Here is a 25,390-nt window from a genome sequence, read left to right as displayed (position 1 = left end):
TTTGTCCAAAAGAGGCGCATTTCAATTTTCTCCCATTGACTTATAATGGGGAGGTCGCAAAATTGACCTGACCTTAGGTCATCGATATCAAAATTCTGAGATATACATTTTGTACATGCTATTGCTCTTAGCAATCGCTGAAAGTTTCAAAGCGATCGGTCACTCGGTGTAGCTATGACAGACATTGAAACTTTTTATGAGGTGAGGTCACTTCAAGTGACCTGGTGACCTGACCTTGAATGACCTTGGTCTGAAATTTTCACAACATGTGTAGAATTGATGTATGATAAGGTGTACCAAAAACGGCGGCGCTCCGCGCCGCCGTTTTTGAGATATTCGCGAAAAACCACAAGGGGGGGGTGTTCAAACACCCCCCCCCAGCAGGGCGCGGGTTAACACGCGCAGTGGAAGGGGGGGGGGCGGATTTCGCCCACCCCTCCTGTTTTTCGCCAATAACTCGCGCCGCAAGCATGATATCAATGTGAAATTTCGGCTACCTGTCCAGAATTGAATGGCGGATCTTCTTGTGCAATAAGTAAGAAAATCGGTTCACAACTTTTCTAGTAATAGCGGTGTAAAGTCAAACATCCTGCCGCCGCGGCGGCGCGGCGGCCGGCGCTAGCCGTTACGCACCGCCTGAATTGTAGACTGTGCCGGGGCGGGACGGTTCCGTCTTTACATCGCGCGCCGCTCCTTGCCGCTGATTATATTAGATTCGCGTCAAATTCGGTGAGAAGACTGAGAAATGTACAGGCAATCATATAGTCAAAGAATTTTGAAAATCGGCCGGTAACAACTTGAGTTATGAGTGTGTAAACACAAAATTGTGATTGCCGCGTTTCCCGCGTCGGCCGATGCCGCCTCAGCCGGCGACATCTTACCCTTGGCAGGCTTCTAACTACCATATTTATTGTTGGATTATCTAGAAATTCACCATACATACTCACAAATGTTTGCTCTTTCGTATAGTGAAAGATTAAAAAAATCAGCCGGTAACTTTTTGAGTTATCGGCGTGTAAACGCAAAAAAGTCGCTAATATGGCAGATTTGACCACATTTGACCTCATTTGACCTTGAAGATATTGACCTAGGGTCATGAAATTCACACACAACAGAGTTCCCCATGGCCCCCACCTACCCTCCAAATTTCGTCTTTCTAGCTCCAGTGGGAGCTGAGATCTTAGGGGGGGGGGCGACATCCGCCCCCCCCCCCTTCCACTGGGCGTAGTACTCGCAACCCTTCCACTGCGCGGCACTGCACACTTTGCACAGTGCACAGTGCACATTGTATGCCACTGCATATCGCTGAACATTTTCAGCCATGAGCCTCTTAGCTATACTAGAATGGTAATATACACTAAACTCTCATGTTATGGAATGCCTTCTGGCTATTTTGGTCGACTTGTCTTTATGGATACCAATCCTTAACAGCTATTCCTGAGGGATGGCTAACTCCACAGGCCATATTCCCCGTGCTGTCGGTCATCTTTCCAGAGCTTCTCGGTGGTGGCCATTGGTGGGCAATATCCGCTCTCACCTCTACTTGGATATATTTCCATACTATTGCTCCACACTATGCCTGTGTGCGGTGCCTTCCTTCTTGTGGAGGAGGCGTTGCTATGCAGTTATGCATCCCACCGCGGAACTAGCGTTTGCACCGCATAGCAACAGCAGCGGGAGCCTATATTTGGAAGTCAGTCATGGACCTCGGACACGTAGGTGCCATTATGCATATTTGTGTTGAAGAACACCTGTATTTTTGTGGACTGTTCAAAATGCGAGCGGTGTCTCTCCGGGCCATTTTTACCTATACATAGTCGACAAATTTTACTTGCCACAGTTTTTCCTTCCACGACGTTGCAAAATTATTTGGGCTATTTGTATTTCATAGAGGCTGAAGAATGTCCGAAAGCATTACTTTCCAAAAAAAGAAATGCAAGGGCAATGCATAGTGTATTTCACGGCGATTCGGTTTGTCTGCGTTTACTTACAGAACAAAATATGAAAGAGACTGGAACAAAAATGTCATATCCGCAAAAGAAAATGTTACATGTGTGATATGGATCAATAAAGTTACCGATTTTTGGTATTCTAATAAATGTCTGCCCTTTAACTTTGGCCCACCTGAACTGAAACGGTTTCGGTGGACAGCACTGAAGGTTCCGACACAGCTGATCCCTTTGGAATTGTTTTGACCAGGGCTGCGGAGTCGATGGATTTTCGGCGACTCCGACTCCGACTGCGACTCTGGGTTTCAAAAACCAATTCCGACCTCGACTCCGGGCAGAACTGTCAAATACAGCCGACTCCAAATCCGACTCCGACTCTTCAGACCTGGCAGGACTGCGAAGTCGATGGATTTTTGGTGACTCCGGCTCCGGTTTCCAAAATCGACTCCGACTCCGACTCCGGTCACAACTGTCGACTCCGACCGACACCGACTCAGACTCCGCAGCCCTGGTTTTGACATGCGTGACTTTGCCTATCAAAAGTTATTGCCTGCAAGAAATGGCCTGGGGTGGCCTGACCTCGCATGACCTCAAACGGCACTGCTAAAGCCATGTATTTTGTACACCGCTTAGTAGCATCGGACGTTATTTCTTTCCTTTTTTGTTTCTCGTGAATAAAAACTTCTTGATTCATAATATTGTAATTATTTATGGTCGATACCCATCAGATCTCGAACAAGATTTTCAATTTTGAGCCTCCAGGCCCTGCTCTTGATAGTTAGTCCCGTAAATAAGTTATGCTTGGATCGTCTCAACATGAGTCTAGACTCTAGACGTTCGGAAATTTCGTATTTTCCCTGTGCTGCCGCTTTTGTATGCCTACCAGGCCAATCGCAAAGTTGATCATGGCAATTCTAATTCGATCGGATCATCTTTACTTATCCTGTATGTATTGCGTTTGGACTGAATCCAATTTGGCCATGATTGTCTCGTGTGCCTATTGTAATAGTCCAGGCTCTTTCGGTGCGAGTGTTTTCACATGTTCTGCTATCCCTATCGCCTATCCCCACAAAGCTGTTGTCATATTTGGTTAATCGGCCTGCTCTCTGTCCTCTGACTTCTCAAGCTCTACATGTTTGTGTAGGAGCAACGGCTGACGGAACGTGTTTCACGCATTACACATTACAACAGTTCCCACAATGAGTTGGCTCGGTTCAGACGGCGGGAAACTATAGCAACACAATTATCGTCACGATGCTGAGCTAAGCAGACTTTAATCATCTTCAGTGGAATAAGACGACGATTCTAGACTGAACTGAACCGGTGTTTATAATGAACCTGGGACCGAGACGAAATACATATATTGTTCTACGACCTGCCAGTGTTTGTAATTAATAGCATGATTCCCTAGTTCGTAACCTAAAATCCTTCATCCAAACACGCGTTTCCATGGACGCTTTTCGATTTCTGGTGGTCCGCAGAATCCTAAAACTCAAAATGCCGCCACCTTTGCTATTTTATCGCTAGCTTCATGCTGCCTTTGAAACAGTCGTTCCTCTCAATACGTAATTTCAGATGAGGTGTTAGTCGATCTTCACCGTTTCTTGCTGGGGATGTTCCACGTCCATCTCATCTAACCCAGCGCCTTCGTCTCGTAACAAGTGTCAGGTGGTCTTAAAAACTCGTCGGAAATCAACGATAAAATTATGGTTGGTTTTCGCCGAGTACAAAGGTCTTTTCGGTCGAAACAGGAGGCAGTTAAAGCAGACAGGAAGATAAGCTAAAAAGGTGCCGGAAAGAAGCTAATCGCCCGTCACCGGTTCCACCTCTTTTACACGTTTAAATCAACGTAACCGTTTTACGGTGCAGAACATTAAAATCGATCCCTGTTTTTATGTTGTTGGTTCATGGACTTGGACACCACCGTGTTCTTTGCCAAAGCGAGTCGAATAGGACCGTAGCTTATTTCTTCCTTGTATTGGGCTAGACCCTTGCGGTCTATTTTTTTTTTTTTTGATGTTATTGGTTCATGGACTTGAACACCACCGTGTTCTTTGCCAGAGCGAATCGAATAGGGCCATAGCTTATTTCTTCCTTCTATTGGGCTAGGCGCTTGCGGTCTATTGAGAGCAGTTCAGGGCCTTTGGGGTTAGAGGATAGGGGGAGACATTGGCTAGGTCAACTGCTGAGCGGTGCGGCCCATCCCGTATTAGGGCGAGAGTGTTCTGTGGGAACCGGCCCCCTGAATGTCAACCCGCATTAGGTTGCTCTTCTTTGACCTACCGTTCCCAGTTGTTTGTCGGGGTGACTTATCGTTACGGAGCAGCTAATTGTGATAAAGGACTAGCCCGCGCCCGGCCGGGAGTGGTGATTTCATACACATCCCGCCTCAGCTCTTTTTTGGCGAAGATCTCATCTTTGTTTTTTGACACACCTCATATATAATCGATCTTTTGCAGACGTTTGAAAAAAAAATCAGACCTCGGCCATTCAAGGTTAAGTCACTATATCACCAAGTACCTAATCACCAAGTCAAGTAACCTAACCAAAAAGTGAAATGCTCGTCAAAGCTCCAAGACTGAACGATTTCTTCGCTTCAGTGATTGATACAGGTGACGGAGTATATAGAGCGTTTAGGTTTCTCGGTTTTCGGTACCGTTGACCTAGGTGAGGTCAATTTTGCGACCTTTCCGTTATTACTATAGTTATAAATCAATAGGAGGCAATGGAACTGCGCTTATTAACCCTCGCCGGCACAGGGGGGGGGGGTTGATGCAACCCCCCCTAAGGTTTCTCGCGAATAACTCGCGTAAAAGGCGGCCGATCGCGACGAAACTTTAATTACCCTCGCATTAATCAATTTCACACCTACCCTGAAAATTTCATGACCCTGACCCAAATGACCTTTGACTTGTGCCCTCTTTTCCGAGACCATGTTTGGCCGGAATCGCGATTCGGCATATGTCGGCTCGCATTAACCGCGCGTTTGCAAGCTTTTCGTGGTTTCAAACGTTCAAACATGTGATTTGATGTTGCTCCCATACATTAGGGTGGGTGTCAAGGTCACCTGAAGGTCAGGTCAGGTCATTGACCTTTGGTGACCTCGGTTCACTTTTTCGAGTTTTACATGTTTCTAGGCTAGTTTTTGGAGCTGAATTCGAATTTAGCAACCATTTGAACATTTACGAAGTAGTTTTGGTGCCTTCGTAACATGTTACGAAGCTGTCAGAGGCGGTTGACACGTATTACGATTACCCGTCACAACCCCTACCGGTTGACCTGACCTGACCTGACCCGACCTGGTCTAAATGCTTGAAGTTATCATCTCTGATCAAAACTAACACGATATTCGTGATCAGCACCCCGGAAAACCACGGAGCAGCCGCACTTTACGACTTTCTAACAGGTCCCGATTTTCCCGGTTTTCGGGTCATTGACCTGACCTGGAAGGTCACCCGATGACCTAGGACCTTAAAATTGGGTATCATCGGCTTCCTCTCGTGACGGGCAACACGCTCATTTTTCCGCGAAGCTCTAGCTCGATCAGGGGCCAAACGCGAGGGGGGTCGTACCAACCCCCCCCCCCCCCTTGTGCCGTCGAAGGACGCAAAATGGCCTGTGCCGGCGAGGGTTAAGAACGGAAATCATGCTCAACACTCGTACATCGTTTAACAATTCAATATTGAATACTGCATCGAAGCATTGCATGCGTGATCCCGCCGTATACCCCTGTGGCCTATTCGCAATCACGGGTTAAGGGTAGGGGTAGGAGTAGCGGGTAACATCATCATCATCATCATCATCATCATCATGTATTCGTATGGCATCCGTTAAAACACGGCTTTTCAGCACAAGTCATTCCATATATGCACTGTCCTTAAGGCTAATGATCTAAAAACCTACTAAAATACTACGAATAAGCCATTTATACTCATTTTCTAAGAGATGCTGTTAAAATCCAAGTTACCTACAAGCGTATTTTAACCCGCGCGGGGCTGGGGGGGTAAATTTTACCCCCCTCGCGAATTTTTGCGATATCTCAAAAACGGCGGCGCGCAGCGCCGCCAAACTTTCAGTACCTTTTCTTACATCAATTTGACACGTTCCCTGAAAATTTGAGCAAAATCCGTCGGAAAATTTTTGAGAAATTGACGTTTTAGTGACGTCATGTTCGCCATTTTCGCCTCAAAAACGGCAAAAGTTCAAACGCCGCTAACATCTTCATTTTTAAAGGAATCAAGACGTAACAAAAAAGGTTATACGTAATTTTACTTTGTCTATCAAATGGCTATCTCGGTTTTTTGAAAATTTTGGATTTTGGCCTAAATTTTTTCAAAAAACTGACTTTTTTGGGAAAATCATTATAAAATCCACAATTTTGAGTCTATCGAAAAAAAACCGGAATATATGTCAGAGAAGTGGTCTATGTGCACCTACATACCAAATTTTAGAAGAATCGGTTCAAAAATGTGGGAGTTATTCAAAATTTTATGACGTCACGACACACAAAATTTTTGAAAAATGACTTTTTTGGAAGTTCTAGACCTCGTACGGAAACAAAAATAGCACCATTCGATTCGCCATGAAAAACTGCATCAGATAGACACCTTTTTAGGCCTTAACAACCAACTTCAAAATTTGACCTCACTTGACCTGACCTTGACCTGACCTCAACCTGAAATTCATCCAGAGGTGGTCCATATCACTTATTGAGTGTGTCTATTGAATTCTATGAGTAAAATGACCCATAAAACATGTGTCGCACATGCCCTTTTCTATATTTTGTTTTTTGGTGACCTGACCTGACCTGACCTGACCTTGACCTTGACCTCTGAATGATATTGTATGCAACGAATATTGTCTTGGTAGCCTAAGAACACGTTTTGGGCGATCAGTCTCAGTCCATGACTCCATTCTTCGGTAACTACGGTGCAAGGCCGATACTGTAGAAACTTGCAATTTGTACCCTTGACCTGACCTTGACCTTGACCTCAAAATTTAAATTAAGTACATGTTTTTAGTAGTTCGTGATGAGAGCTTTCGATTGGCGTTTGAATTTTCCAAATCGGACCATTAGTTCGGGAGATAACAGGGGGGGGGGGGGTAAAATTTACCCCCCCCCCCCAGCCCCGCGCGTTCGGCTGGAGACCCCAGCCCCGCGCGGGTTAAAATAAGCGGCGGATGAGATCTACTCTATCTGGGTAAGACCAGCTCGACATTTCCGCATCCCCGCGCGGAACGCTACGACCGTGCTGGCGTGGCGAACCTCGTTCGGCGTCTCGTTCCAGCTCGCTGCTGCCCGAAACCCGAAAGAACGTCTGGCGAGCTCCGTGCGGACCCGCGGAAGTTGCAGCATTCCCGCCATTGATCCTCGCGTTTCCCTCTCGGTTACACAATCGCGACGCGGTTATTTATTTATTTTTTTGCCGTGAATACGGCCACGATAATAACCCGTTACCCGTTACTCCTACCCCTACCCTTAACCCGTGATTGTGAATACGGCCAAAGTCATCTTGATTCATGGAAGGTCGTCAGCTTTTTGGCCGCGAACTCGCTGTCAATGGATATAGCTACGCGAAGGGCAGTTTTTTTTTCTACAGCAACTTTTGATAGAGATATGCTAGAGGGATGAAAAACACGTTGGACATATCCATTGTTTAGCTCCATACGGATCGACGGATATGCTACACGACTTTTTCCGTTCGGGTCATGGCCTTGACCTTAGGTCACATTTCCAGGTTGGTCTTATAAGGTAATCATGGTTATTTGCGCGTCTCTGGGAGAGAAATACGATGGAAGTAAAATTACTCTCAAACTATAAAAATGTGTTGCAAGCAACATGAAAAAGCGTTCATATAGACGGTTTTAGTTTTTGAAGACATTCTTTCTTGGGTCAAATTTAAGGCAATGTTGGCGAAAGAGCTTCAAAATAGCCATCAATTTTTATTGCGATGTTCCAACTCAGTTCACGAGCTACCGGAGCCGATTTACTTTACGATGTCAATTCGAGGAAAATTGATCTTTGAAGACGTGTGGCGACTTGGTTATACTCGAACTGGAAAATAATTTGACTTCTTCATGATATTTGACGCTCTTTTGGAGGCTGTCTACCGCACCGCCTATCATTACGCGGCCCAGGAGTCGAGTTAGATTAGTAGAGAACTATGCAAGTTTATAAAGCTTCCTAAAACGTAAAACGGTGACAATGAATGGGAATGTCTGAGATGGACATATTTTGCCTCCATCCAATGTATAATTCGTAACTAGCCTCTGTTTGGCTGGCGATTTTTTGTTTACGAACGGCTCCACTAGGGGTCAGCTGTTCTTAGGGTTTCTGCCGTACGACGCGCTGCGGTCTCCAAATAAAATATCACAACGAATCAATGAAAGATACAAGTTCAGGAAATGGACGATATGGTTTCATAACATATAATTATTTTTGCTTACGGGCTTCGGGTTCCATTTAGACTTTCATTCATTTTGAGGATTGGGACATCGTGGATAAACATGTTTACCGTACAGCCTTGGCAAACAGCCATTTGCAATCATTAGGGCGGCTTCATAATTTGGTGGGAAGTAGGTGTTGCTTCGTGCCTTCCGAGAAATAATTTGGGCTCAATTTCTTCAGGCTCGCGCACATCCGTCCCGGTTTTATCGATCGCTAACTTGATCTTAGCTCGCTAGCCAACTCCAAGCCTGAAAATTGTATGGTGGTACTAAGTTCAATTTGGTATGGAAACATAGCGAAATGTTGGGCAACATCCAGTCGACATGCTTTGTGCCATGTCTCGTCTAAGGTTAACGACATTCTCTCTTGACATGGCTTTCAAGTTACCATGACATCCACTATAATGCATAGGACAAGCATTTCACATGTTGGCACGTTTCTAATAAAAAAGTCTGGAAAGGCACGGATAACGTTTGCTGGCATCGCCGAATCGTCATCCTGGCCTGACATGGTATCGAAAAAAAAACAAATGTCACAATACCTACTTTCCGGAAATGGGTAGAATTAGTTAACTCGATGGCACTGAAAGTTTCGTCGCGATTCGCCACTTTTTGTGCGAGTTCTTCGTACGAAAACCGAGGTGAGTCTGATTGACCTTTCCCCTAAGTGTAGGGGTTATTTTAGTCTGCAGCAGGTGTTCTCAATGTTGTTGCAATGCTGTACCACCAGTATAACGCCTTATGGGGCGACTAACGGAGCGAGCGAGAGGGTGGGCCTTGCACGTGCGAAATTTCGAGGGGGTACCTCCAACTGACTTGTGCACGGCACCCTACTAACCGGTCTCTAGCGATGTGCCAAATTTGAGCACAATCGGCCCAGCCGTTCTCGAGATCTGGAAGCGGCATCCTGCACGTGCGCACGTGCAAAATGGGTCCCAACTGACTTGTGCACGGCACCCTACTAACTGGTCCCCAACCGTGTACCAAATTTGAGCGCAATCGGCCCAGCCGTTCTCGAGATCTGGGAGCGCCCCCTGCACGTGCGCACGTGCTGTAGCACCCCAACCTTAACACATGCAGATAAATTATCTGATGGAGACCTAACTGTGTACCGAGTTTCAATTCAATCGGCCCAACCGTTGTGCCGTTATTGAGGTTGCAATTTTGGGGATTCTTAAAAAATGTCCAACTTTACCACGCGCCACGTGCGGTGGTTGGCAAGAACGCATGGTGGCCATCACACCACATAACTTTTACGTCCAAGTGACATTCAGTAAAGAAGACCGCTTGTCAATCGGATGTCCCGTTCCTAAGATATTAGCTTTTGAAGAGCGTCCCCACGGCCGGCCGGCCGGCCGGCCGGCCGCTCATACTCAGGATTTTCCCTTAATTCAGTATGAGACTCCGCTCGCTTCGCTCGCTCCGTAATAACCAGTACCAGTATAACGCCTTATGGGGCGACTAACGGAGCGAGCGAGAGGGTGACCCTTGCACGTGCGAAATTTCGAGGTGGTACCTCCAGCTGACTTGTGCACGGCACCCTACTAACCGGTCTCTAGCGATGTGCCAAATTTGAGCACAATCGGCCCAGCCGTTCTCGAGATATGGAAGCGGCACCCTGCACGTGCGCACGTGCAAAATGGGTCCCAACTGACTTGTGCACGGCACCCTACTAACTCGTCCCTAAACGTGTACCAAATTTGAGCGCCATCGGTCCAGCCGTTCTCGAGATCTGGAAACGACCCCTGCACGTGCGCACGTGCAGCAGCACCCCAACTCTGGCACATGGATATGCAGTGCCTAGTGGCTGCCTACCTACATGCCAACTTTCAGCGCAATCGGCCAAGTAGTTACCGAGATATTACAACAATTACAAAACTGACACCTCTTCGTTTTGCACGTGGCACGTGCATAAGGGGTCACCCACATGCATCGGGAATAGTCCAATACTTGGTAGAAGGAATGAAGCTACCCTACAAAAATTACCGCATGTAAATCGGTCAAGTGGTTGCTGAGATATAAGCCTCGCAAAAGCGTCCGCACGGCCGGCCGGCCGGCCGGCCGCTCATACTCAGAAATTTCTGTTAATCTAAGGAAAGACTACGCTCGCTTCGCTCGCTCCGTAATAACGCCTTTTGGGGCGACTAACGGAGCGAGCGAGAGGGTGGGCCTTGCACGTGCGAAATTGCGAGGGAGTACCTCCAACTGACTTGTGCACGGCACCCTACTAACTGGTCTCTAGCGATGTGCCAAATTTGGGCACAATCGGCCCAGCCGTTCTCGAGATCTGGAAGCGGCACCCTGCACGTGCGCACGTGCAAGATGGGTCCCAACTGACTTGTGCACGGCACCCTACTAACCGGTCCCTAACCGTGTACCAAATTTGAGCGCAATCGGTCCAGCCGTTCCCGAGATCTGGAAACGACCCCTGCACGTGCGCACGTGCAGCAGCACCCCAACTCTGGCACATGTATATGCAGTGCCTAGTGGGTGCCTACCTACATGCCAACTTTCAGCGCAATCGGCCGAGTAGTTACCGAGATATTGCAACAATTACAAAAGTGACACCTCTTCGTTTTGCACGTGGCACGTGCATAAGGGGTCACCCACATGCATCGGGAATAGTCCAATACTTGGTAGAAGGAATGAAGCTACCCTACAAAAATTACCGCGTGTAAATCGGTCAAGTGGTTGCTGAGATATAAGCCTCGCAAAAGCGTGACCACGGCCGGCCGGCCGGCCGGCCGCTCATTACGAGCGAGCGAGCGCAGCGAGCGAAGTGAGTCTTTTCAATATAACGGAAAAATCTCAGTATGATCGGCCCGGCCCGGCCTGTAACGCTTTTGAGAGGCTTATATCTCAGCAACCGCTGGACCGATTGGCCTGCGGTCTTTTTTGTTTGGTAGCCCAATCCCTTCTACCCCGTAATTGACTACTTTTGATACATCTCAGTGACCGTCGTGGCACGTGCCACGTGAAAAGTCAAGGGTGTTCAAGCTGTTTTGCAAAAGTAGTAATTTTGAGAGGCTCATATCTCAGCAGCCGCTTGGGCGATTGACTTGCGGTAATTTTTGTAGGGTAGCAGCATCCCTTCTTCCCAAAATAGGATACTCTCGATGCATGTGGGTCACCCCCAGTGCACGTGCAAAATACAACAATAAGAGGTGCCAAATTTGTTCCCATTTCAGTAACTCAGTAATTACAGGGTGGACCAAAAAGGATGGAAACATTTTGAACTCGCATAAAACATGCATTATTGCATGCATGTGACTGGAAATGGTACCAAACGAGAGTACATTTCGTGGAAATTCATAACGGCAACACTCTCATCTGCTTTCTCTCGTTTTCAGTCTCTCACAGCAAATGTTCGAAGAGACCGCCTTCGCGAGACAGGCACAGAGTGGCCGGTCTGGTGGCTGACGCGATAGCCCGACAACACATGTTCGCTGGTATGGCTCACACAGTCTTGGTGATCGCTCTCTTCAGGTCACAGATGCCTTCCTTGTAGACCTGGCCCTTGAGATGAGATGATAAAGAAGTCACTGCACAGCAGCAAGGTCACCGAAATGGTGTGCCCTCAGCGGAAAAGGAATCGTGGGTCCACTTTGGTTCGAGGAAGGGAGCGGCGACACCGTGACCGTCAATCAACAGCGCATACCAGGCGGCGCTGAGGAAGTTCTGAGAGCGAGTCCAAACGAAGCATGGCAGCCTCATCATAGACCTTATGTGGTTTCAGCAAGACGGTGCGCCTCCTCACATCGCAAAAACAACGCTCAAGTGTATCGAAAACCACTTCGGTGACCGGCTGATATCCCGCGGTGCCAATCGGAACTGGCCTACCTGCTCATCCGACCTGACCCCTATGGATGTTTTACTGTGGGGTCATCTCAAGGGCCAGGTCTACAAGGAAGGTCCAGAAAGCCTCTGAACTAAAGAGAGCGATCAGCAAGGCTGTGTGAGCCATACAAGCGAGCTATCGTGTCAGCAGCCAGGCTGGTCGCTCTGTGCCTGTCTCGCGAAGGTGGTCACTTCGAACATCTGCTGTGAGAGGCTGAAAACGAGAGAAAGCATATGAGAGTGATGCCATTATGAATTTCCACGAAATGTACTCTTGTTTGGTATCATTCCCAGTCACATGCATGCAATGATACATGTTTTATACGAGTTTAAAATGTTTCCATCCTTTTTGGTCCACCCTGTACTGGGGCGATTTCGCTGAAACTTGGCATACAGGTAGGCACCCACCAGGCAATGCATTCCCATGTGTTGCGGTTAGGGTGCTACTGCACGTGCGCACGTGCAGGGGGCGTTTCCAGATCTCGAGAACGGCTGGGCCGATTGCGCTCAAATTTGGTACACGGTTGGGGACCAGTTAGTAGGGTGCCGTGCAAAAGTCATTTTGGACCCCGTTTGCACGTGCGCACGTGCAGAATGCCGCTTCCAGATCTCAGGAACGGCTGGGCCGATTGCGTTCAAATTTGGCAGACCGCTAGCGACCGGTTAGAAGGGTGCTTTGCGCAAGCCCGTTGGAAGCACCCTCTCGCCCTTTCGCACGTGCAGGGCTCACTATCTCGCTCGCTCGTTCTTCGCCCAAAAGGCGTTTTACTGGTACTCAGAAATTTCCGTTAATCTAAGGAAAGACTACGCTCGCTTCGCTCGCTCCGTAACAAATGGGATAAATCTGCGACAAAATCAATAACACACCCAGCTATACGTAGTCTATCCCAGGTCTATCCATCATCGACTTAATACCGTATTTGTTCAGTAGTAAATTGAGTTGGTTTTAGGCACGTGCATCTTTGCTACGTGCAGTGAATAACGATCTCCCTGCGGCCCAGCCCGCTGATACCGTATGATTTGTTACCGTACTGTTAATGACATGCCAACTGAATGCCATTTGATGATAGATGGCTACAATATGGATCCGAGTCTACGCATTTGCTCCTTTCCTGTATATGGTTCCCACTGTTGCTTGGAGCGCGTGTTTCTTTTTTCCAACCAAAGGAAGGCGCTATACCCGAAGATGCTTCTTGGTAAACAAACCAAACAAAAACAAACATAACCTAACCTCACCTGACCTAACCTACAACCTACAAACCTACAACCTACAACCTAACCTACAACCTAACCTACAGACCTACAACCTACAAACCTACAACCTACAAACCTACAACCTAACCTACAACGCGCCAAAAAGTTCGGCCGGCGGCGGGGATCAAACCCTAGTTATTAGATCACGAGGCGAGTGTGCTCACCACAACACCACGCAGCCAGCTGGTCGGTGAGAGGTGTAAGTCACTTTTCAATGACGCAATGGGATATTCTCCGTATAGCGCCTTCCTTTGGGTGGAAAAAAGAATTACGCGCTTGGAGCAGAAATGAAGACACTAGATATAGATACATCATTGGTGATCAAAATGGGACACTCATAAAACTATGGCATTCATTTGCAAAGAACCAAAAAGCAAAACGAAGAAAGATCCAAGATCCACAAGATTAAATGACATCTTGCGTTTTACTGAGCTCAGGATTTATCGAGTGCGATCGATAAGCTGTCTCATGTGCAATTAGCCGTGAAGATCTGTCTCGAAGCAAAAATTTCTACCAATTGAATTAAATGATGTACAAGTACCTATTGAGAGTAGGAATATGAATATCCAAAATAAAGAAGAAAAACATTTGCATTCTTGCCTGTCCGTTTTCGTCTTTAATATCAGCGCCTTTGTTAAAAAGGGAAACGAAAAACTGGTGATCAAACCAGCTATCTTGTTTTCCATGTTTGATTGCAAGACGCTGAAGAATTCAATTGACGAAATTGGTCCACCAGCAACGCAATTGTTTCATTTTGACATCCATATTCATACTCTAAATACGCATCACAAAGAACCACTGGATTTTGGCTCCATGAAAATCTTAGCTTACAGAATAACATTCAGCTTCCCTCACATCATTAGTCATTCCCAGGCTGGTAAGATATATTCGGACCTTGGGACCCGCAATCCACACGAGAGGGGCTCCGGAAGCGTGTCTTACAGTGACCGGAAGTGGGTCCTTCCGGTGCCGGAAGTGGCGTGGTTTGTCCGGAAGTGGCGCGGCAGATCCATCAGTGTGCGTCACTGGTGGAGTCAGCGGCCAATAGGCGGCGTCGACGAGACACTGCACTGGCGTATGTTCTGTTGCCCGGCAAAAGAACAACCGAAGCAAAATTTTCTGCTTATTTTGTGCAAGCCCTGGCTTTTCGCCGCCGCCATCGTTGCTGGTGCCGCTGCTTCTCCGTCGCCGAAAACGGGGAATCACGCTGCCTTTGACTTCTGACTGCGGCCTCTTCAGAGAGCTGTGATCGGGATTTTGGAGACGTCAACCTGGTTGATGAATGGGCTCTCGGTACGTCCTGGAGACTTCACTTAGCGTGATTGATTGCTTCATAACTCAGAATCACTCGCCTGCTGCGCCGTACGCGACTACCAGAAATCCGTGCTCTGTCTGTCATTCTGATCACATTCATTTGGCCCCTGTCCTTGCATAAGGTCAGCCGAGATGAATCGTGGTAGCTATAACCAGTATTCCACCATTGTCCGTGGTTAGCGTTTCAATGGGTACATTTTGACCTGTGGAGGATTTTGACCTGCGCCACTGCATCTTACACATTTCTAGCTATGGTTAGTGGTGACAGTTCCCAATAACCCAGGCCGGTTTGTTGCGTAGTGGTCTGAAGAATAGGTAAATTTAGGCAAATAAAACTTCATGCACGAACAGTACCTGAGCTAAGTTGTTATCTCTTGCATAAAAAGGAAAGGATTGCATTGACCTGTGATCTCAAAATACAAAATTGAGTTGATATAGTTCATTTTTTTTCAAAAGGACGCTGGCTCCAAGTTCCTTATCGAAGCTCTCACGTGAGTTTTGGCAGCTTCAGCGTCTGGCCAAGAATTTCTTACCGAAAAAATATTCTATTTCAAATTGTGCACGGTAAGTACCTGGAAATTGTGTCTTGGAAAATTAGCATACTATGATGACGTCACTGGTGGCAGCAGGCAATCAATGTCCGTACGATGGGACAAGGTTTTGACGAATTTGGGGAAAACTTCGTTTTTCACTGTTGCCGAGGTTATAATCGAGTAAGCGGTTTCGTCCATGATAGTTATACGCTTCATTGCAAAACAAGTTCGACAGCATGTCGTCACCACTGTTCCCATATCTGGCTCCAAAAGGCACGGATGGAAATTATCGGGAATAATTCACATGTTAAAATAAGGCGACGTTCGAGTTTCTCAAGTTCAGTTTTTGCTCGTTTTGCTCGCTAAAACGCGTGCTTTTTCGAAAAACATACTTGGAGCCAGCGTCCTTTTGAAAAAAAAACGAACTATAGTAGCAAATATGTAGATATGACCCTTACTCAACAAGAAATTGTTTCTGGCCAAGCCTTCGAGATGCTTGACATAACTTTGTCAAAGTGCTGCAGTCTGGTTGGGGGGGGGGGGGGGAGGAAGGGTGTCGGTCGCAAGAGTTCGGTTGAAAATCATCGACATTGGCCAGATTTTGCGTCCAATACCCTCTAACCCGATTAGGCGACACGCTGATGAGGTTATGTAATACATCGGTAAGGCTCGACCCGAGTGAATATCTTGTAGAGCCAAGTTCTGATTAATTTCGAACTTTTTTTAAAACTCCGCGTCATGTTTCTTAACTTAATGGTAGCAGGTGGCATGCAACTGCTGTACCGAAAGTTTTCAACCAGCAACTGCTGTCCTATAATTTCCTGTAATGAATGTTTAAAACATTTTTTTTTGAAGTGGTAGGCAACGATGATAGCAATCCAATGCGACTCAAATCGTTTCGATACAAAGCTATCTTGGAGTATGTAGTAACTTTTCGCCTTGTGGCTCTTGCCTACCATCTCCCTCGCTCTCAATATGGCCGCATATCTCATTCTGCCAGGCGTTGGACTGAATCCGTGCCCAATTCGCCGAATCTCAAACACTTTGTTGATTTAGTTCCGTGTCCAATTCGCACTGCACCCCCGTGGCTGCTGCTGCCTCGGCTGCAACGCGCCCATAAACGCAATCAAGTTCTGTTAATTGGCTGGTGATAAACTGCTAGATCAGTCCCAATCTGACTGAGACTGGGGTGATCGCTTGGCAAGTGGATGTAAGCCACCGGCTTCGATTTGTGACGTAGCGTGATCCAAACGATATGGACGGTCCTTTGGGTGTTTTGCGTCCTTTATCCGTATCATGCAATGATGCTCACCGTTAAATAAAAACACATTAGGACCACAAACACCCTATGTGTTCGTTTTCTGCAAGTGTGCATTCACTGCACATGTCGGAAGTTGTGTTGTTATACCGAGACGAGTGATAATGATCATGATAAAAACGCCACGATAACGAGACATGTGTGAAATATAATGAGCACTTTTTCATTTCACGACCTACACAAGCACATCACACGTTTGTTCACGTATGCCTGTAATCTGTTGTGTGCGCCGTCAATAAAATCCATCCCGAGCCGTGTGTGTGTGTGTGCGATCTGCAGCGCTGCGTTTCTCTGTTCGCCAGTTGTTCCAACGATGTCTGGTCAAGGTGCTGAACCTCGAGCTATGGAAGCTCTACCTGACGTACGTCAAGGACACAAAGGCCACGCTGCCCTCCTTCAAGTGAGTACACTCATTATTCGTGTTTTGTTTGAAACTTGGGTACACGTAGGTTCAGCGTTCGTCCTATTGCGTGGTAGTTTTTTTCGACAAATCAGATCATAGTTCGAAGGCCATGCTATCGGTCATTGAGATTTCATAATGCCAAGATGCGCAAGGCTATAGATCTATGATTTAATTCATTATATTCTTAAATGCCCAGCTTGTCGGCAAAAGACATAAATTTGTATTTGCCCTAAAACACTTCCTTACATTTGTTGCCTCATTGGGTCGATTAATTTGCTAAATCGTAAACCTTATCAAAAGAGTGAAGCACCGTGACTCTGTGTTATGATTTCCCATCAACTGATTACAAAGCCGGGCTATTCTCGGATTTGTTGAACTAGAGTACCTACCTCGAGTACCTACTACGCTGTGAGGCGAGGGCTGTGCCTACTTCGTTTGATTTGGATTCACATCAACACGGAAGCTGCGTTTCAGTGGCTCACAGTCGCTTTGTGGTAGCACCTGTACTGTACCTAAAAAGAACCGGGGAACCGCCAACCGGCCACGACAAGGATTAAGGCCCGGGATGTCATTTGCTCTTAGCCATTTTGGCGGGACTCCGCGCTTATGTCTTATTTAGAAGCTAAATGTATGTGAGTGTTCGATAAGTTTCCATTAAAAATTATCAAATGATCTCGTAGGCTGCTTCTCAAATGTTTTTTAAAGGCAGTTAATTAGCGGGCACTTCTTAGCGAGCTTAGTTGAAGTTTTTGAACAAGCTTCGTTGGGAACACTTCATTCATGACGCAAATGTTTCTTGGATCTTATTATGAGCGAGCGAGCGAAGCGAAGTCTTTTCAATATAACGGAAAAAGCTCAGTACGAGTATGAGCGGCCCGGCCCGGCCCGGCCTGTAACGCTTTTGAGAGGCTTATATCTCAGCAACCGCTGGACCGATTGGCCTGCGGTCTTTTTTGCTGGGTAGCCCCATCCCTTCTACCCGGTAATTGACTACTTTTGATACATCTCAGTGACCGTCGTGGCACGTGCCACGTGAAAAGTCAAGGGTGTTCAAGCAGTTTTGCAAAAGTAGTGATTTCGAGAGGCCCATATCTCAGCAGCGGCTTGAGCGATTGTCTTGCGGTAATTTTTATAGGGTAGCTGCATCCCTTCTACCAAAGGTCGGGTACTCTTGATCTATGTTAGTGACCCCCACTGCACGTGCAAAATACAAAAAGAAGAGGTGCCAAATTAATCCCCATTTGAGTAACTCGGTAATTACTGGGGCGATTTCGCTGAAACTTGGCATACAGGTAGGCACCCACCAGGCAATGCATTCCCATGTGTTGCGGTTAGGGTGCTACTGCACGTGCGCACGTGCAGGGGGCGTTTCCAGATCTCGAGAACGGCTGGGCCGATTGCGCTCAAATTTGGTACACGGTTGGGGACCGGTTAGTAGGGTGCCGTGCAAAAGTCATTTCGGACCCCATTTGCACGTGCGCACGTGCAGAATGCCGCTTCCAGATCTCAGGAACGGCTGGGCCGATTGCGTTCAAATTTGGCACACCGCTAGCGACCGGTTAGAAGGGTGCTTTGCACAAGCCAGTTGGAAGTACCCTCTCACCTTCCCGCACGTGCAGGGCTCACTATCTTGCTCGCTCGTTCTTCGCCCAAAAGGCGTTTTACTGGTATTAGATATAGCTGAATGGGCAAGAATATCCGTTTCTTGCTGCTCATATTACTGTAAGCTACCTTATAAAAATGATTGCATTCAGATGTCAGTTAAATTATGCGCGGGCCAACATAATTATAAGCAATGTAATTAGCTGCGCACAGGATGTTCTGCAGATTTTTGTCTTATAGATTTTATGCCGTGCCTTATTGTACGCACTCAACCCATCTACAGTTTTACATCCACCATCTCCATGTCCAGAACGCGCTGGCGTACTCGAACTACACACGGCCAGTTCTCTATAGCTGACTTCAATTGGACGAAAACGTGACCATAGACACTTACTACAGGCTATACCCGTTAGAAGCAAATACCCGTAGCGATTCGAGGAACTTGCTACTGCTCGCCTCGGCAATGCTCTCCAAACTGTCCTAGGGATGTGGATTTCTGTGACCGCAGATTCTTTTTAATATAATTGAATAGTGAGATATCTGATGGAATTACTAGTGAATGACCGAAAATTCATTATTAACTCGTAGTTGTAATCCAGCGAGAGCCGCCCCTCCCCCTCCGATTCTGGAGTCATGCCAATGGTCTTCTCGATTCGACACCTTTCCATGCCGCGTTGCTGTGTATTGCCGTGGTATATTTCACGCAGGAAACGCGCCTTTTGTCCGTTCGATCATCCATCTTACTGGTCGGAAGTCGCCCCTCGGGCCCTTCCTATCCCATTCAGGCCAGACGTCCGGAGAATCTTACTGCGTCATAATGCGGCGCGATGAGACGAACCCGACGCATTAGTGCGTCGAAATCAGCCGCGCCGGTGCGTCTGTCTGCCGCCAGTAGCCCCGACAGTCGGCCCTTCTCGGAGCGAGTCTGTGTGATCGGGTAGAGGTTTTGTTCCATCTGAATGACGTTCTCCGGGGAAGGCCAACGATAGGCATTCTTGTCACGTAGCCATGACGCGCCCGTGTCCGTTCTCAGGCGGATGGGCCGCAGCGGCGCAGATTGCCGGCTTCATTGTGCTCGTTGTTGCCGACACAGTCAGTCCCAATTTCACCAGATAGCTCTCCGAGGGCCGGCCTGTCGGATTCGGCGGAATTGCCTCTCACTGTTCCTCGGACGCGTCCTTGGGATTCGCGGTTATGTTAGATGGGTGATGTGCTAGCTAGGTGGAACACGCACTCACTCCTGATTGTGGAATATATGATGCGTTTGTAGACGCTTGGATGAAAGATGTTTGAGTTTTTTTAGAGTCGAGACAGGCCTACCAGCGAGCAAAAATAGCGCCTCGGCCGCACAGCTGCCGTGAGGAGTTTTATGCCCTTATTCTCTAACACACAATCCTATTTAAATCACAGTTTAGGCTATATACTTTCCGGAATCCGCTTATATTAGCACAGCTCTATCAAGATACAGGAAAGGCCTTTGCACTGAACCTTACAAAGCGGCGCGGCGATCTGCGAGTTCGCCGGCACAGCATAACTTCGGGCGTCGACTACTAGCGACATCTATTGAGTGCTCAGCGAATGTATGCTGTGCGATGCCGCGCGGCTGAGGCTCGACTCTTTCGTGCTAGTGCCGAATGTGAGGAACTATTTATTTTCACTGTGCGGCATACTCGAAAGCATACTCCTTTCAATCATACATATTTTTTAGCTGCGAACAGCCCTAGTATTCCGTAATACTCGATAGCGTTGGACCGACCAATGACGGCGTGATCAGATACGTAATGGTAGCAGTAAACTACCTCTTATATGTGAAATATAAGAACGAATGGTGAAAACATCATGATCCTTCATTTAATGACGCAAGCTACTATTTTAAGTTCGCGATCTTGTAATTCCATTGCCTGCAAAAAAAAGAAACATTAAATTTATTATCTGCATGCTATTATATAAATTATGTATGCGAATTTATCATGAATCATTTGATTAAATTCAGTTTGGACTGTCAAATCATCGGATCAGTTTTTCGTCTATTTTGGGCTAGCTAGTCCTAATCACCGGCAATTGCCTCGCGTGCTTGCAATGCTTCTTCTTTGCGTAGGTATACCTAATGTATTATTTTGTCTGATTATTAGTTGAATTATTGGATTTTTCATTCTCTCTCTCTCTTTCTCTCTCTCTCTCTCTCTCTCTCTCTCTCTCTCTCTCTCTCTCTCTCTCTCTCTCTCTCTCTCTCTCTCTCTCTCTCTCTCTCTCTCTTCCTCTCTCTCTCTCCCGGGAAGTCCCTCGGGATTCGGTGTAATGGAACGTGACTAAGACGGTGACCGTCTGACAATGACACCCGCCCTCCCCCTCCCCCCATCGGCACGCGAACAATCACGCACTGGGTGGTAGCCAAAGTGATTTTTCTGCGGCGAGTGCCGGCCCGATACCCGTACTATTGTCTGGTACAAACCGGAATTATCCGGCCGCAACTGAATACGATCGGTGCTCAGGTGTCTCAAGTGTGGCAGTTTTTATGTTTGCTATCTCGATATTCGATCTAACGTAGACGTCAGCAGGGACTTTCGCCCTGACGAAAGAATATGGTATCGATGTCTCTTTGGTTCACGCGAGAGACCCACTGTCGGAAATCCGTCCTCTTATCCACTATTTCACCCTTTTTGACGCATGCTGACAGCCGTATTGCTACGAAGTTTTCAACTTGCCAGCAGATGTCAGCAAGTCATCCAATGCCTTCTCACAGTCGTGGTTCAATGCCCTCTGTGGACATTTCGGTCGGCGTAACCGGCGAACTCTAGCAATATCGTTATTAATGACGGCTGGCGCTGCGGTCGGGTCTGACGCGACCCGCTCGGGCTCGCAATAGTTGAAGTCCAGTTTCGTAATGTCCCCAGACTCCTGTCGAACTTGGCTCATGGGAGCGGCCGCGGCGCGACCGGGCCCGCATTCCATGTGTGGCTGGGGTGAGCCTAGTCGCGGCGAACTGCGACAGTCCGGACCCAATCAGCTTCATAACTCCTCCAAAGTCGTCGCGGCGTCGATGGCGATGACGGCAGCGGCGGCGGTTCATCATACGTCGCAGGCGTTTATGAGTTGTAGTGCCACGCCCTCTGGGAGGGAATGCGGGACCCGTGTGTGTGTATGGATGCGCCCCACGGCACCGGCTGGGTTGGGAAAGGCATTTACTAAATTGAAGTTTTCGTCGCCGTCGCCGTTAGTGTCTGGCGCAACCGGGGCCGTCGGTGCTAGTGGTCGAATTGATTACGAGTTGTGCTAGGACATGGTCACTGCACTGGTCAGGTGTGTGCAAAACTTTTTTGTGCATAGTTGCCACAGACAGTCATATTATACAGATTCGCAGAATCAATGGTGACTGGGATACCATTGAAATTTGGCTTTCTGTGTTGAACATTTTGCTCAGCTGGCTTGGACCGCGATATTTGCTCTTCCATGAGGTCAGACGGGTCATTTTGAATACCGCCTGAATGTTTGATGCAGAAGTTCCCATTGATCAGACACTTCTGGGAAAGGGAACGCTTTATCGTGCACAAAGGCATTGAATGTCGTATGAGTGATTTGTCTGATCACGGCATGGAACGCATTCAATGGATCGCATTGGCCATTGGGCCAGTGTAGAGCGGTCGCGTTGTCAATGGTTGGCGTGATTTTATAACTGTAGCCAGTGGCTGGTGTGAATTTATGACTGGCATCAGAGTGTCTGAATGAGGTCTCGGATGATTTACTGAATGGCTTATGGCCGGAAAAAAGAACAGAAGGTCTGAAGAACTGTGTTCTGAGCTACAGAGAGGAAAAGTGGACGACGCTTACAGATCCGCACTCGTTACAAATTCTCGGGGTCAGTGGTAGAAGTGAATCAGTCTCAGTTCGTTATTTTAAAATGAAGTAGGATTGATTAATACCCCGTCAGGGGTTTCCGTTTTGAGTAATGCTTATTTACTATTATCCACATGCTCCCATATGTCTTGTAAATAGATTGAGAACTAATAAGTTTACAAGGACGGCGCAATAGAAAGGTTTTCTGAAGACTAAACTGGCAAAGACCCTCCCCTTTCACTCACATTCATGCATTGTCAAATAATGCTGCAAACAGAACCAATATTTGATGTTTGCTGTTGTTCACAACATTTAAAAGAGATGTATGATCTAAGGCAGTGTTTATTTTGTCGGTTATAAATGTGCCCCATTATGTCTGCTGATATTTGTAGTTCGACATCCATCACTACGTCATCCATGAGAGCACAACAGTAAAAACGACTGAGATGACTTTGGTCAGAAGGGACAGGAATCTCATATCCGTCCTCATTCCAGGCCATCAAGCCATCTGAGCTGGATCGGTTCATTTAAAATCAAATTACGTTTGAGACCGCCATCTAATTCATGTTCCATGAGCGATGGACGGTCGCCCGTCAGTTGGGTTCCGGTTATTTAATTATCCACTGAAATATTCCCCATATTAATTCTCCGTCGCTAGTTTGCTACCCGGGTTCTGTGCCTGTTGCTGATGAACGAGCCTTGGTCTTATAGAAAACTTTGCCAAAGTGCGTTTAAGAGTCTATTGGCTCTAGTGGATACAGCGCGGTCCTTGTAACAAGCGCCCAGCTACATTTGGGCAGTGCTGTCGTCGCCCCATCCGCCACCCGCTCATCCTCTCCATCCATCTTCTGCCTTTCTGTCAGTATCATCACTCTCCTATATGTGTGTCTCCGTCCCTTCTCTCCACTCTCCCATCCTCCCTTTCAGCCCCTCTCCCTCCCGCTCGCACCCTCCTGGTCACTGCGCGTCCAGTCAGAGGCGTCCAACGGGGAGCGAGAGAGCAGCTCTAACTATGAATTGATCCCCTCGCTCTCCCCTCGCTCATGTGGGCTAGATCGCTCACAGGACATCGTGACTCGGCTGGAATCGATGGTGACAGGCGCAGGGTACGCCTTATTGCATTTTGATTGGTTGTCACCCTACGTGACCCAGTAAGGAAACGAGCTATCAGAACTCGCCCGAAATGCGCATACATTTTTGCTGCTTCGAAATTGGGTGCCATGTATAATTTCATTCTTGCTTTGGGAAATTTTATTTTAAACCTTTCGTTTCCGTCTTGGTGCTCTTTTCCCGTTATTAATCTAAAAGTCCGTTACCGCAAACTATTTGTTACCTAAATGTCAGCTGAACTACCAAAAACTTTACTTTTTGGTAATGCCGTTTTGCTTTACTTTCATTTTTTCACCTGCCGTTTTTAGATTTTGCGGAAAGAATTACAAACTGGATTGCAGCGTTTCCTCGCTTGTGTTTCCGGGCTTTTATGCTCAACACTCATAAAAGGCGGTGTCAGATGGCTTACATAGCTGAACCCCCTGCCGTCCAATCACCTAAACACCCCCTCTTCCCCGTCTATTTTCACAGGGAGAAAATGGCGCAGGCGTACGACTTTGCTCTGGACAAGATCGGCATGGACTACCACTCGTTCCCCGTGTGGCACGAATACCTGGCCTTTCTGAAGGCGGCCGACGCCGTGGGGTCGTACGCCGAAAACCAGAAAATATCCGCCATCAGAAAGGTAACAGGCCATGACAGTGTTATAGTGTTAATTTTGCGTTACTCGGGCTGACATTGGGCCTCCTTCCCCTGACTATTGTCTATTAGCTTTGTATTTTTTTTTGCCGTGGGATAGTTGAAGAAGATTTTTTTTTCTTAAAATGTTCCCTCACCTTGATAATGTGTCACGCGTTAGACATGTTGCATGCACTTGTTTCGTTTTACCATAGCCTAGAAATACTGTTCTAACTAATTAATTCAGGTTCTTTGTTAGATTGGGCTAAAAATGGAAGACAAACGAGCTTCGAAAGTCCATTGCTATTCGGCATTCGCACGGGCACATCACGACCTCCGTTTCATTCCTATCGCCGCCGTACAATCTGTCCCGATGCCTCGCCCGACTAATTGGTAGCCCGGCCCCGTGACCCCGGGCGGCATACAGAGCACCGGTCCGGCGACAGCTCCGAGCCCGCGCCGGGTCACCGGGGTACCCCCGTGACACTTCCACCTGGGTTATCGGGGTCCGAGCCGTGCAAAATGATCTCAGGCCCACGGGGCGTGGAGATTTTATGACGGTAATCTCAATATGGATCGGCGACCCGCCGGAGAATTGCCGAATATCTCTCTGCCGATGAGGGTGACCCGCTCCGGGCCGGCCGTTGGGTCGGAGTCGCCCCTGAACCTGTCGGCGCCACCCTGCGACCGCTGACATTTCGAATGGTGCTTATTGGAAGGTCGAAGGGTATCCGGGAGAATCATACGTTTTTCGGTGTCACGTACTACGTGAGAAGACTGCTAGAGGTGGCGAGGTCTCAGTATCCAGACTGTACTACAGCCAGAATGACGCGTTTTCTCTATTGCTGACACCGATCGCCTCCTAGCGCTACAGTTTGGCCGACTCAGAAGGACATAGGGTACAAACGTAGTGTTTTGATAACAGACTCGCATCATTAATTGCCCTTGATCATTAATATCAGTCGGAAGCGGAGCATTAGGATGTTTGTGTCACATTTTATCTCAAACATTTATCTTCTAGGCCGCACACAGTGTTTTATTATTCACAAGGCGTTTGGTTCACCATTTGGAAATACTCAAAGGGTTAGGAGCTGTATTTACCCTGAGCTCATATTTCTCTCTACACTAGTCGGGTTAAGCAATCGCTTGCCGTCTTGCTCGCATGGCATAA

The 25,390-nt window shown here is 47.4% G+C and overlaps 1 protein-coding gene across 1 annotated transcript in view; it reads left to right on the top strand.

Moving 5' to 3' along the window:
• Window positions 1–25,390, top strand: part of LOC122371024 (cleavage stimulation factor subunit 3-like) — a 44,947-nt gene that overhangs the window by 5,274 nt on the left and 14,283 nt on the right. Inside the window, exons 4-5 of the mRNA XM_043347064.1 lie at window positions 16,955–17,052; window positions 24,073–24,226. Coding sequence (XP_043202999.1) covers window positions 16,955–17,052; window positions 24,073–24,226 — 252 coding nt within the window. The remainder of the gene's footprint in view (window positions 1–16,954; window positions 17,053–24,072; window positions 24,227–25,390) is intronic.

This window comes from Amphibalanus amphitrite, unplaced genomic scaffold (assembly GCF_019059575.1).
Source record: "Amphibalanus amphitrite isolate SeventyFive unplaced genomic scaffold, NRLGWU_Aamphi_draft 001196F_arrow, whole genome shotgun sequence".
Lineage (NCBI taxonomy): Eukaryota > Metazoa > Arthropoda > Thecostraca > Balanomorpha > Balanidae > Amphibalanus > Amphibalanus amphitrite.
This window is presented reverse-complemented; position numbering and strand designations above follow the sequence as displayed.